This window comes from Macrobrachium rosenbergii, chromosome 23 (genome assembly GCF_040412425.1).
Source record: "Macrobrachium rosenbergii isolate ZJJX-2024 chromosome 23, ASM4041242v1, whole genome shotgun sequence".
NCBI classification, from domain to species: domain Eukaryota; kingdom Metazoa; phylum Arthropoda; class Malacostraca; order Decapoda; family Palaemonidae; genus Macrobrachium; species Macrobrachium rosenbergii.
In genome coordinates this window covers 17,565,333-17,579,740 of record NC_089763.1, presented here as the reverse complement: position 1 = coordinate 17,579,740, position 14,408 = coordinate 17,565,333, and the positions used below count along the sequence as shown (strand labels likewise).

At 39.4% G+C, this 14,408-nt stretch overlaps 3 protein-coding genes across 9 annotated transcripts in view; 2 read left to right on the top strand and 1 right to left on the bottom strand.

The window, feature by feature from the left end:
- LOC136851317 (tRNA pseudouridine synthase A) overlaps positions 1 to 10,258 on the top strand; it is a 73,694-nt gene extending 63,436 nt beyond the window's left edge. For 2 of the 6 annotated variants that reach the window (XM_067125330.1, XM_067125327.1), the window contains 2 exons: positions 644 to 899; positions 10,073 to 10,258. In XM_067125330.1, the coding sequence (XP_066981431.1) occupies positions 644 to 862 (219 nt within the window). In that variant the 3' untranslated portion in view covers positions 863 to 899; positions 10,073 to 10,258. Of the gene's footprint in view, positions 1 to 643; positions 4,104 to 9,775; positions 9,838 to 10,072 lie in introns of those variants that run through there. The other 4 variants (XM_067125326.1, XM_067125328.1, XR_010856840.1 and 1 more) reach the window with 3 other exon arrangements.
- Positions 1,150 to 5,159, top strand: LOC136851319 (dual specificity protein phosphatase 19). Its single transcript, XM_067125332.1, has one exon. It carries the CDS (start codon positions 1,150 to 1,152, stop codon positions 1,756 to 1,758), a length of 609 nt encoding a protein of 202 aa, XP_066981433.1. The 3' UTR covers positions 1,759 to 5,159.
- Positions 10,259 to 10,282: 24 nt separating the features above from the next.
- cin (Molybdenum cofactor synthesis protein cinnamon) overlaps positions 10,283 to 14,408 on the bottom strand; it is a 77,716-nt gene continuing 73,590 nt past the window's right edge. For both annotated transcript variants that reach the window (XM_067125324.1, XM_067125325.1), the window contains exon 8: positions 10,283 to 10,750. In XM_067125324.1, the coding sequence (XP_066981425.1) occupies positions 10,523 to 10,750 (228 nt within the window). In that variant the 3' untranslated portion in view covers positions 10,283 to 10,522. The remainder of the gene's footprint in view (positions 10,751 to 14,408) is intronic.

Genomic DNA, 14,408 nt, shown 5'->3' with positions numbered 1-14,408 from the left:
TATAAAATTTTTTTTAGTGTATGTATGGAAATGTGAGGAAAATTTATTTATTGTGTGCATGTGTTCCAATGTGGAAGCGTGTGCCTTTGTGCAGTTTTTAGTTTAATTTTTAGTCATTCATCATCGCACTGAATGAACTATTTGGTCCCAGAGCTTGGCTTCTGACCTAGACCTGGGATTTTATTCAAATCCTTTGGGACAGCCCTATGAGAGCTTAAAGTCAGCTCAGTGATCTGGTTAAACTACTTTAACAATATAATAATAATAAAACACTACAAAGAGAAATGTTACCTCTCATGTGAAGTCAAACTGGATGCAAGTTATGTGACTATTCCTTAATTCTTAAGTATACATTTTATTTTTATGTTTGTGGTAGAATGCATCTATTAAAGGGTGTTGTTTGTAATTTGTTTCATACTAACTCTGTTGCCTTATTTTAAATATTACTGTTGTGTTCATTTGTACACGTCCAGAATCAGAAGGCAAGGTCCCAGGTATAAGATACTTCATAACCACCCACAAAGTCAGACGTTAAAGTCATCAGTTGATGCTGAGCGCTTCTAAATTTCACACAAATGCCCTGACAGATATATTTATTTCTGAAAATAATTTTTAAAGAGTAATTGCATTGCATTTATTTCAGGTGCGCAGGATTGTTGGAGCTGCAGTTGGAGTTGCCCAAGGAAAAATATCATTAGATTGTATTCAGGCAATGCTTGATAACCCTGCACCTCAGAACTGGAACACACGGGTTTCCCCAGTGCCAGCTTGTGGATTATATCTGTTGCAAGTAAAATATCCCTCAGAAGTGTTTGAAGAAAGCTTTCACCAGGGTAACATACAAGAGAAAAGTACTCTATAGATCCTTGAAAAAAGTTGTTCCTCAGGTATGAAAGGCAGTAAGTAAACTTTTTTCTTGCTGCAAGCTATACTGTAGTTGATTTTATTTTTCATTTTTATTTAATAGGCATTTTTTATAGTCCAGTACTTTTACACCTTTATTTTTCTATAAAACAACACCAATATTAATAGTTCCTCAGTTAGACAGTTACTGTATTGAAGCAATCAGTACCTCAGTTATTTAGTGAAATTTAAAGGACTTTCTTTGCAGAAAACTTGAAGTGAAATCATATTTTTAACTTCATAAAAATGGCTAGTTTAGCTGAGCAGTTGTCTGCTAAGCGTAGTGTATTACGTCACACCCACACACAAGTTACCACCCCAGATGGTCAATCAAGAATTGAAGAATTAAAGGCCGATGGATCCCAGGTTGTAACTCCTCTTTCAAAAGTCAGCCCTGGCTTTGTTGTAGACACAAAACCAGACCTCAGGTATACCCGCATCCTGAATGGGGTTATCCTTGGATCTCAGGATGTTGCCCATGATCTTGACATCTTAACTGGTAATAAAATAACTCATATCCTTAATGTTGCTACTGGAATACACAACTTGTTTGAAGGATGGTTCACATACAAAACTAAAGAGGTACTGGATACCCCTTCTTGTCGTATTATTGACATCCTAGACGAGTGTTGTGATTTTATTCATAATGTTGTAGTAGGTGGTGGGTGTGTCTTAGTTCACTGTAATGCTGGAGTATCCCGTTCAGCTTCTGTTGTCATTGCTTACCTTATGAGATATTATGGTATGAATTATGAGGAGGCTTTTAAATTTGTCAAGACCAAAAGATCATTCATTAGACCTAACACAGGTTTTGTTGAGCAACTAAAAGAGTATGAGAAGAAATTGGGTGTCTAAAAAACAAAATATTAAGTGCTTCATCATTTTATTACTGTCAGTTAGTCTATTTGTAATAATGAAATGCATTTAGAAAAGCCACGTATACTTTTGCATCAATGCCAAGACATTAGAAGGTACCCTACAAGTAAATTCACTTCTGTCTGTTAGGTTTGGATGTAAGATGGCAAATCTACGAAAAATTCTGAACAGAGCCATGTGAAACGACAGAGCACAAAATGCTGTATATAAAAATTATAAATAATCCAAATAATATTTAAAATGCTCAAGTAGTTATAACAGGTAGATTTAGCTGCTGAATTAACTTCAGTTTTTTATTTTCTTTATATTATCATGTACAAAGCTCTTTTACCTTGCATTGGAAACCATCAAAATATTAGCAGATGCCATCTGAAGATATTGCTAAGGACAATATCTAACTCTTTAAGTTTTGTTTTGAACTGTTGCCTTGTGTATCTCAGATTGATCTTCAGGAAACTGTGTTGAAGCCTTATTAATTAAGGGATGATCTGGTTGGAACAGATTTATTGAATGACTCAGCATCTGAGGTTACTAAGAGGAGGAAGTATTATTCTAGTAAGAGACATTAATACAGTATGGTTTGTTTCATACTCAAAAATGAAAATGGTAAAAAAAATTGCACTTGTCTGAAGAGGTTCAGATCCTTATAATCAGTGCCTACTAGATGCATTATGGAAATTTTCAGTGCCTCTTATTTGGTTGCCTGTAATTCCATATTTTTTTTAAAAGGCAACAAAAAAATTTGACTTTAGCTATAGATGTAGGGAATGATTTAATAACTACAATACTGTATTCCTTGATATGCTTGGTAACAATAGTTACAAATTGTTGGTCACCTGTTAAAAGCTATATTTTGCAAGTGTCTGTTTATAATTAGCTATTCATCTGAGCAGGTGGATGGAGATTAAGTGCAAGCTCATTTCAGGACTTCCAAATGTCAGAATTACTGACAAATGTCAAGAATACAAAGCTTTATTGACAACTTTGTGAAGCTTAAATTTGAGTAAAAGTAATGAGATTTAGAAGTAATAGTCAGAATTAGGGAAGCAATGCAGTAGAGCTTGTTTTAGCTTGAGGTCTTCCTGTAGATATCTTGTATTTGATTTTGGTAACAGAAAAGTAGAGTTTATAATTTTGTCAAGATGTTAGGATATGTCTGGACTATCTTGGTGTGAACTACTGGATGATGGTCTAACCTTTACCTAAGTCCTAAGGTAAGGTGACTATTAGATAATAGTCTAATCTTTACTCAAGTCTTAAGATAATTTAAGTTGTTCATATACAGAACAAACCCTTGATCTTAATGTAAGGGGATTTTCTCAAGCACCTAGCAGGAGTCTGGTTTATTAATAGCACAAGGTTTGGTGACAACGGGAGATAGCCAGTGGGGAAAGAGGTGGGCGAGCCTGACCTGGTTTTCCCCTAGCAAATGCTGTGATGCTTCAGTTCTCTCTTAACCGCCTTCCAAGCAAGACAATCGGTATCTTTCTCACTCAGAAGCCAGTTGTTTATAGCTCTTCCTGCCCACTTTACGCCTTGGCGTTCTGGGTTTTCATTCTCTTTTTTGTTGTGTGATTCTGTGTTATGTTGTTCTATCTTACGCCTTGGCGTTCTGGTTTTTCATTCTCTTATTTGTTGTGTGATTCTGTGTTATGTGCTATCTGTGTGGTTTTTTTGCATTCCCAGAAAATGCAAACCCATGAATCATCTAAGCAATCCAGGCCAAAGAGAAACTGCCCGGGCATTGGTAATAACCCATGCTCTTGTTATTTAGCTTCTCCTTGGATACAGGCCTACATACCATTTGCAGCAGGTGCAGATATAATGATTGTAATGTAAGTAATCCCTGTTCCGAGTATCATAATTGGTTTCCAGAGCAATGGAAGAATATTGGTAAGAAGAGGAGATAAAAGAGGAAATTGGTTGCTCCGTCTTGGGAAATTTTCGCACCTCCAGTGGCGGCAGACACCTCCATTTCCTTCTGGTTTTACCTCTTCCATGCCAAAATCTTCTCTTGTTGCATTTTCTTCTCAGGAAGATTTTACTCCTTGTTCTTCTGTTGCTTCATCTTTAGATGATTCCAGGAGGGGTTTGGGAGATCTTGTAATTGATGTAGCTGTTACTGTTCTATTGGGGTTGGTCTCTCTCTCTCTCTCTCTCTCTCTTCATGTCTTCCGCCATGACGGCTTCCAAAGCTAAGGTTTCTGTGACTTCTTCCTGCATTTCCACGGCTGCTCTTCCCTCATCCTACACCACACCGTCATCAGCCGTGACACCTCCATTGGCCTCCATTCCTGAGCCTTCTATGTCTGCTGCTTCCGACTCTCTTGTTCAAGCTCTGTTGGAACAAGTTGCTAGAGTTGAAGGTGCTTTTTTGAAGTAAGGTCGGACCAAGTTGATGAAATTGAAGAAGAGATGTAGATCTTCCGCTTAGTCTTTGTCTTCTTCTTCTTCCTCATTGTCTATTCATTCCATCACTACCAGACTTTGGAAGAAGAAAGACTTCACAGCACCTCCACGTAAGAAGATTTGCAGGCCCTCTCCGGATTCACGCTCCACTTCTCCTGCAGCCGATCACCGTTCTGCTAGATATGTCCATGTCGAACCTGTTCCTGCTGTGCATAGACGTGCTCCTATCAAGTCACACATCCGTGTTCTGCTTTAGCCGATAAACGTTGCCAGTTACCGACTCCTTTGTGGCAGCACACGCATCAAAAGAAGTCTCCTGTAAGAACCATGAATCTGCAGATCAGATTTCTCCACAAGTAATCACAGTTATCTCGTCTTCTACTCGTCCTGCTCAAGGAATGAGTGTTTTTGCCACGTCTGTGAAGAATGATGACAAGGCTCCCATTAAGAAGTCAGTGTTGAGGGACCGGGACCATTCTTCTCTTACATCTCATAGCCTGCATTCTCACTCACGAGGCCATGAACTTTCTCCACACAATGAGAGCCCTACAAAGTTGTGTAAACATCCACGGCTGTCATTTCCCCATTATACTTGTTCCCGTTTTCACAGACGGGACCGTGATCCACTCTCTTGCTCACAAGGCTGTGATCATTCTCCAGGAGCCCTAAACAGCTGTGTAACCAACCACAGCCTTCCTCTCCTCCTCGTAGTACACACTCCCATTCTCATAAACGGGAACGTGATCAAGACAAGACACCTTCTCATTCTGCAGAACTCTATGCTCCCAAGGTGTTAGGCCTTGAGTGAGCTTATCCCCCAGGAATTAACAAAGATGTTTTTGTTACCTCCGATTCAGTTGACAGGAGGGATCAAGAACACTGTGGACCGGAAGTAGAAGGTCCTTTCCCCCTAGATGCAGACAATCAAGGACATATAACAAATTACGCAGAAGTCGTTGTACTCACTCATGGGTACAATGACTTGGCTGAAGAGACTTGGCTACCACTTCAGATTTTTCTTTGGGTCTAGAAGCCCTTGCTGGGCCCAAGAAAGAAAGGCATCTTTGGGGTTGCTGTGCTCTAATCATGCTGACTACATTCTCAACCAAGTGAATTCTCGTCTCTGGACAGGACAATTCACTTCATCTAGTAGGTCTTGTAAGTTGCTCACTCCACCACTTCCACGGCATAGACGTTTCCATGTAATCCCCAAGGCTGCATTACAAGCACGAAAAATGGATCCAGACCTAGTTCAATAAAGCCCAGACCTATCATTAGACCAATTTAACATGGAAAGCACCTTCACACACCAAGAGTTGGCTACAATGGAGATCTGTGCTTCTATGGCGTTTCAGGCGGTTTCACGGTCTGACCTATGGTAGACAACAGTGGGCAAGATCTCTCCTGCCTCCATGGTTAGTGACAGTGAGGAGGGTGCCACCTTCTTTAGACTGTTGCAGTCTGGCAGCAAGACTATTTCATACTTGGCCTACTTAACAGCAAATATGTGGGCCAATTGGTTACTGAAGAGGAGAGATTCTGCCCTCTCTAAGGTCTCCAGATTTGTTGGCACAGCTTTCACCTTAGCATTGAGAAATGGAGATATTCTAAGCTCCTCATCTCTCTTTCTTAAGGACCAGGTTGATGCGGCAGTCGACAGACAGAGAGCTGACAGCAATGACCGTCTTGTGCTCCAAGCCGTCTCTAAATCTTCTGGTTCTTCTCATGCTAACATAGCTAAGCCCAGATCTCAGGCTCTGTACACTTTGCCTGAAAGAAAAAGCATGACAGGCCCTCGTAGGGGCCGCCAACCTTCTCCTACTCCAACTAAGAAAACTCCTCGGCAGCGTCCTTTTCAGCACTGCTCTTCAAAACCCGGGAGAAGAGGCAGGGCTAGAGAAGGAAGACGGTAGAAGGGGTGCCCCTCCCCACTCGCTGCCTTCTGAGGAGAGGTGCCTGGCAGACCACTGGGCAACTTGGCAGCAGTACGGAGCGGAGACCTGGGTAGTAGATATTCTACGGGTGGGATATGTACTTCCATTCGAGTTTCCTCCTCCCCCCTCCAACTGTCCATTTCACCAAGGAACATATTCTTAAGGCTTACTGAAGTATCCAGCTTCCAAGAGGAAGTGAGGAAAATGATGGAAAAAGAAGCTGTGGAGTCGTGAAGGATCAATCCCAAGGCTTCTACAGCCATGTCTTTCTGGTTCCGAAAGCATTGGGCAACTGGAGACTGGTCATAGACCTATCTACTCTCAACCTTTTCATTACAAAGACTTGGTTCTAGATGGAAACTCCTCGCACAGTTCTAGCAGCCACCAGGAAGAACGACTCTGTGCCCACAATAGACCTGAAGTATGCATACTTCCAGATTCCAATCCGCCAATCTTCCCGGAAGTTTCTTCACTTCAGTCTGGGAGATATAGTTTACCAATTCAAGGTGCTTTGCTTCAGCCTTTCAACTGCCCCACAGGTTTTCACAAGTGTGTTCGCCCTAGTTTCAACATGGGCCCACTCTCACACGATATGCATCCTGAGATACCTCAGTGACTGGTTGGTCCTGGCAAGTTCTTGGGTAAAGTTAATCCAAGACGGGGACCATCAACTCCAATTTTGCCACAGCTTAGGTATAGTGATAAATTTGGAGAAGTCAAAACTCAGCCCAGCCAAAGGATCTTTTACCTGGGCATGCATATAAACACAACAGTGACAAGGGTCTTTCCATCAGACCAACGCATCAACAAGTTCAGGCCTGTCATTCAGTCCTTCCTTTGGACAAAAGCAGCCAGCACACCAGTGGCAGATTGTTCTAGGTCACCTGTCATCCCTGGAGAAGCTCATTCCTCATGGACGTCTCCACCTTCGATCCCTTCAGTGGAGATTGCAAGAGTTTTCACCCCCTTCAAAGGATCCTCCCTTCTTCCAGGTTCCTTTCTCGAAAGAAGTGAGACAGGATTTAGCATGGTGGCTGGACGGCTAGGACCTGACCATAGGAGTGCCTCTTCACTTTCCCCTCTGGAGATTCTTCTGTTCTCAGATGCCTTGAACGAGGGTCGGGGAGCACACTTGAAAGATCTTCTGGCTTCAGGGGTGTGGGATCACCAAGACAAACAGCTTCACATTAACATCCTGGAGCTAAAAGCAGCCTTCCTAGCACTTCAGGAAAGAGTAATGGTTCCCTATCTCCTCACGGCTGGTGACTATCCAGTATCTCCTGCGAGCGAAAGGCTTTTCTCGCAGAGCAGCAACAGAGATGTCTGGCTATCTCAGAAGATCATCTATAATTGTTACCAGGGAAAATAGGCTGTCTACTGTGATTAGTGTCATCAACAGAATTTCTCTTCAGTCAGAATTTCTATTTAGCAAGCAGCAAACTTCCTTGTATTCCTCCATGGGAAGAAGCTACTCTCTGTGTCACCTGTCAAGGGGTACACACAGAGCTGCTCTAGATTTAGTTCTTAGACCTTTCTGCCTCATGGGAAATCTCTATGCTTCTCAAAAGTTTTGAAGTCCTGTTCCCCGAGAGATCTTAAGCCTCTTAATTGGGATTTGACCCTGGTACTCGGCAGCCTCACTCGTGCTCTATATGAACTCTTACAGGGTTCATCAGACAGAAATTTAACCCTCAAAACAGTCTTCTTACTGGCCTTGACTTCATCAAAGAGAGTAGGTGAACTTCATGGACTTTTAATGTTAAACACTCGAGGGGTTGGGGGTCTATAGTCTTTGAATTTGTCCTGGTATTCGTAGCTAAGACTCAAAATCCCTCGGTTCACGATGACAGGCTCAAGTCATTCTTAATCCCCTCCCTTGGAGAGTTGGTTGGTAACAGCCCAAACAAATTACTTTTATGTCCTGGCAGGGTACTGAGTAGCTATCTAAAAAGGACTCAATATGTCAAACTTGAATGTCGAAGACTTTTTGTTAGTACAGAACGTAACAAAAAAGAAGTGTCCAAGAACACAATCTTTTGACTACATGAAGTGATTAAACAAGCCATACAGTACCTCTTTACTTACAGATGCCAAAACAGTGCATGCAGGAGCCCGTGATGTTACTGGTTTTGGCCCTTCATCGCTTCAAAAAGAACTTGTCAGTTCATAGGATACTGATGGCTGGTACATGGCTTTGCCAAAGACCTTCACATCCTTTTATCTGCAGGACGTTGCCCATAGGTCCTTGGACACTTTTTCCTTGGGTACGGTGGTGGCTGCTCGACAAGTTGTGTAGCTCATCCAGTGCCCCTAGCAGGACGGTTTGTATCTTACCTAAGGTGTTGGTTATCAAAGTGAGAGTTAATGGGATGATTGGCCTTCTTCCTCTCTTTTTCTTTTCCTCCTCTTCTGGCAGGCAGCAGAGAGATTTGAACCATCATTTAGTGGAACTGGTTAGATACGGGTGAGTGAGCACCCATTCTATTTGTCATATTTGATTGTTCCTGCACAACACAAATTCCTCAGTAGAAGCAAGTCCCTTCCTCTCACTTACAAGGGGAGAGAGGAACTGATAACAGAACAAGGTTGGTTGTTAACGTGAGTTTGCTGTCTCTGACAATTACAGGTTCTTTTCCTTTTTCCAAGACACAATGTAGACAGGAATTCCCATTGTCTCTTAGCCCGGATGTCTGGCTGTTCAGTAACCCTTCATTGAACAGATCAAAGTCATATGATTCCTTCCTATGCTCTAGCAATTGGCCAGGAAGTGAGCCCAGGTGAGCCAAACCACCAGTTGGTTCTAAGCTTACTTTATCCTCCCACCAAAAGTAAGTCTCCCCTTATGTTAGGACCAAGGTTTTGTTCTGCCTATGAACAAATGACAAATTTTAAATCAATTTGTATTTTTCATAACTAACAAACCCTCTTACAGTTACCTGGGGGAGAAGAAAACTGAAGCATCACAGCATCTGCTAGGGGGGAAACCACTAAAACCTTGTGCTATTAATAACCAGACTCCAGCTAGATGCTTGAGAAAATCCCCTTACGTTAAGACCTCAGGTTTGTTAGTTATGAAAAATACAAATTGATTTAAAATTTGTCATGTTGTGTTGGTTTTGGGTGTGAATACAGTAGCAAAAATTCTGAAATTAACATAAGGAATTTTTTTTTCCTCAAGTAGATTACCAACCTTGGTTATATCTTGTAACTAAGGAGCCTTTTCAAATGCATGCCATCCATATCCGTACTTGCTATGCAAGAGCCTTATTCCATAATCCTAATGGTTTCAGTAGTACTTAAGAATTTTGTAGCTTTCTTGATTGTGTAAATAAGCATAATTTCAATGTGTATAACTTTTTTACTTGTATTTCTAGAAGTCCTGAGCCACAAAGTTTATTTTTCATTTATCCTGATATCCTATTCCATATCTGTGACAATAAAGAGTAGATTGTGGTTTCAGAACTTGAAAATAATAAGAAAATGGCTTTATTTTGAATTTTCATTACACCTCTATTGTCCCAGAATTTATTAATCAGCATTTAAAGATGAAAGTCTGTATTGTTGACTCACTTGCTGCCTGAACACCATTCAGTCATGACTATTTCTTTTCTAAGTTAGGTTCTAAATCAGGAATTTTTCACGACAATTGACAGATTGATTTTGGCATATTCAAGCACTTTCAACCCCAGCGGACAACATGTGAAAAGACAGTCAGGTACTATGCACAAAAATTTAATGTACAGTCGCTGAATGAAGTATGTGAAGAGTTTAATGCTTCATGCAAAGTAGTAAAAAATTTGTAGCTACTGTAGCCTTCTGTTAACTGCAAATTGGGCTAATGATGAGTAATGGACTTGTTGTGAATAAAAAGTAAATCATAAGAAATTTTTTCATACAACCCCATTACTTATAAAGCAAGTTCCTGACTCCCAGCCTTGTATTTCTCACAGATCATGAATCACACAGGATGAATATTGGCGGTAATGGCTGTCCGTACATGCACGGCACTACTGGCTGACTATAGTGCCTTTTCTTTTGAGAGAACCTGAAGCATCTGGGATGATTTCTTGGACACAAAGTTGGCTAATTGTAAGGAATAGGTCTGTATGGAAAACTAATTAAAAAATGTATATTTACAAGAGGGCATATTATAACACAACTGCTGGCATTTCATTTAATTACAAAATACAGTACAGATACTCATACTCATGCAAGAACCTCATTTGTTGTTAGTAAGTGCTTATCAAAATAAACTCCTCCACCTTAGAAAATAAAAGTAAGAAAGTAAGACTTAAGGCATCTCTTCAAATATATAGTGAATATTAGTAAAATATACATGCTGCACGTGAATATTAGTAAAATATACATGCTGCACATGAACTCAAGTCCTTTTAAAAATATTATAAACTAAGAATTAAAGCATCCACTAGACAGTTTTGTGGAAGGCACTGCAACTCTTCAGTACGATCTGGAAGCCTAAGAAGAGCTTGTGCTGATGCCAGTGACAGGAGACGAGAAGACATTTGGTTACCAGTAGAATACGCTATGGGTAACTCATCGCCAGGCTTCCAGCACAAAGTTACTCTGTGATACTCTGGCCTTGGGTCAAGCTGAACAGGTGCACCCAACTGAAATAGTTAGTTACATTACTGTAATACTTCTCAATATTTTCAGTAAAATAATAGATGAACACAAAAACTGTAGTCACTTAATCAATAACATCTGTAAAGCCTGTTGACCTACAGCTCAGAAGAAAATACAGCACATACACCAAACATGAGTGAAAAGCTTACACCATTATTATGCTGTATTAAACAACTGTCATAATAGGACCAAGTGCCTTTCCAATAACCTCATAGTTTCCCCAGTGGATTTGCACCTAAGAGGTGAAAAGTTATTGAAGAGACCAAAGAAAACATTAAAACAGAATGGGATGATCAAACAGCCAAAATGTCATTGCAAAGAACCCTTAGTACAATTAGCAGTGTGCCACACACTTGAACTGCATTAGTATTAGGAAAATGGTAATAAAAAACAAAATTTTCTTAAGACAAAGGAATACATGGATATTAAATAGAGTAATTGCTTATTATTAGAAATTGTAAAGGTAACATAAATTATACTTGTGATAATACAACAAAAGAAAAAAAATTATTATTGTAATATACATTAAATTTCTCTTTCTGCACCTATAAGAAGGTTCTTAACCCTTAATGGATGGGAATCATCATATGATTATCTATAACAGGTTTTGAGTGATTGACAGATAACTCATGTCAGAATTAATATTATGCGCCATTCGGTTTGGATGAATTTAGCAAGAGAAATGTTCATATCACTTCAATGGTTGATAAATGACTTATGGCAACTATAACAGCTCAGCACGGGAGAGACATCAATCAGTACGCCTTGAGATTTCAGAGGAGAACGTTAAGTGGGGATTTCGGCTCCGATCTCCGGTTAACAGCACCCTTAAGTGGGGATTTCAGCGCTGATCTCTGGTTAACCCTTAGTGGACGGGAATCCTCATATGAGTATCTATAACAGGTTTTGGGTGATGGATGGGAATCCTCATATGAATATTAATATTACACAACATTTGGTTTGGATGAATTTAGCGGGAAAATGTTCACAGCACTTCAATGGGCCATAAATGACTTATGGCAACAATTTAGCTCACCATGGGAGAGACATCGATCAGTATGCCTTGAGATTTCAGAGGTGAACATACTCCCTCTCTGCCACTCCACGACATCTTTTTATTTATTTGCTCAAATATATCCGGGGATTGCTGTTGGTTTTAGTTCTTATCTTTTATGATAGTATGTAAGCTATAGTTGTAATTTTGCAAAGAAAAGTACAAAGAAATATTAGAAAAAACATGTACAGTATACCTCACAAAAAGCTACTGCATCTCCCCATCTTAGTAAATCTCATAAATATTTTATAACAAATACTCTCAGAATTTTTACTGATTTTAGTTCTTATCTGTTATGATATTGTGTGAGCTGTAATTATGATTTTACAAAATAAAATAAAATAAATTATTAGAAAAAACATGCATGACTTTGGTAAAATTCACACGTTTTTAAGAATGTCTTGTAAAAGAGGCCCCACACAGGGTTGTAAATAGTCACTTTCAACTTCCTGTGGAAGGTAGGGAAAAATTTTTAGAATTTTTTTCTTACACCTTGTGCATTTGCATATCTTCCTCTTTCCATTGATGTGTTTCTTAAATTGGCCAACCTTAAAGTTTGCCCAGTCTGGGGGTGTGCTTGATATATATTTAGCCCATCCCTTAAAGGTTAAAAAGGAATAAGAAATAAATTAAATAAAATATAGTTTTCCAACACTTCTCAATTCAGCTGACATTTTTCACATTTTGGTGCTGTACGATTGTCAACGTTATGCTCAAACTTTTAATTAGTGGTATTGTTCACAAAAAAAAAAAAATCTACTTACATTTCTTAAATAGAAAGAAAATTTACTTTCCGATTGTCAACATTATGCTCAAACTTTTAATTAGTGGTATTTTTCAAAAAAAAAAAAAAAAAATTGTTTACATTTCTTAAATAGAAAGAAAATTTACTTTCAAGTCAATATACAGACATTAAAACAAAATAATACTGACATTTACTTTAGTGGGTAATGGCAACACATTTCAGTGCATTCTGTCACAGGACTGTTAAGTACATAAACACTACAAAAGGGATATTTTCAAGTCTTTACTGTATTTTTAAACAAAGATTTAACTAAAACACTATTGACATTGAACATTTTAAGCATCCAGCTGCCAAAATGTGATTAATAAATGTGAAGTTTTTAAGGTTAAAAAAGCATAACCATATCCACCAACACCCCCCCCCCCCACAAATTCAATCAGGCTTGCCTGACAAAATTTAAAACTATATGCATGCAGTATTACAATACTGATGTTCCTGGATAATCAAGTGATTAATGAAATTTCTCCAAGTGGATCAATGAAGGAACACATGAAATGGTACTTTTCTTGAGCCAAAAGTTTCTCGGAATATATTTCAAAATGTGAGCATCTTTGCTGTGCTTAAATAATATTCCAGTCAAAGGATACAAAACTAAACTTTTTAAATGATCGCATTTCCTTTCTTACTATACAAACCACTTTACAGTACAATATTCTTATTGTTGAAACATTAGTGTGCCGTCCTTACAAAATAAATAGTGGTATGGTATTACCCTTGCCCTAATGAAATTAAGCTTAGTTTAATAAAACAGCAAAATTCTTATGTACAATCATGCTCAAATATGATGCAACATAATTCTTTTTGTATCATCTAAAATCTCAGACTAAATGTAACAGTTGCCAAGTAGCATGCTGACTTGCTATTCGAAGTGGCCAGCATAACTACTGCTACAACACATAACCGTAGACTTCATCTTACAGATGAGAAATTTGGCTTAGGTGGCGAGACCTCTAAGCCAGGAGAAGCTTAATGTCTTACCTACTGCTCTGTTTCACTTCAGAGACTTGCTAGCAGCGTACATGTATGTCAAATTGGTTTGACTAAGGAGCAGTTGCACTCCATGAAAGGTCTGTAGACATTAGGGTGTGTCCAAACTACAATGAAATGTCATAAACACATGTAACTTATCACACACACACACACACACATCACAAACAGGCTGAATAAAAGTCAACAACTTATTGGCAGTCTTAACCAGTGCTTCATACAGTTCTCCAGAATTTCACAAAGATTCACTCCCCACTTACAGTCAATGACTACTTTCAGATGCTTGTACTATGGATGTGATAAGATATCTACGTGTTGTGTGAACACCTTACATGGAACACAACTGTACTAAACTTCTGAATAATTTGTCAGGATATTCATCTGCCAAGTGTGCTTGGTCTTTCCTGGACTTATAAAAACCATAGCCTTTCATGTATGGAGTATCCTGCACATTTGCTGGACTGGCTGTGTACTGACTAAACAAGGGTGGTGCCCAGATAGAGATGGGGGAGAGGGGATGCTCGCTCTCACCCATCCAATGTACTACCCATTGTTCTGAATGGGATAATAAAGCAGGGTGGATGATGGGGGGTTACCTCCAATATGACAGGCTACAGTATGTGCTACAGTATATTTACCTAGGAAAAAACAAATTACTTTTAAAATTTGGCAACTGTTCCTATGGGGATGCACACAATATGCCTTCCATACATGGAAACTCAATTCTTGGGAGGGAGATAGAACCTGCAGTTAGGGCCAAGTACCTTCACACATGGGGCGGAGCGTCACTTTGCAG

Bases quoted from the DNA above. Each gene is read 5' to 3' on its own strand.
- LOC136851319 (XM_067125332.1), top strand. From the start codon at position 1,150: ATGGCTAGTTTAGCTGAGCAGTTGTCTGCTAAGCGTAGTGTATTACGT.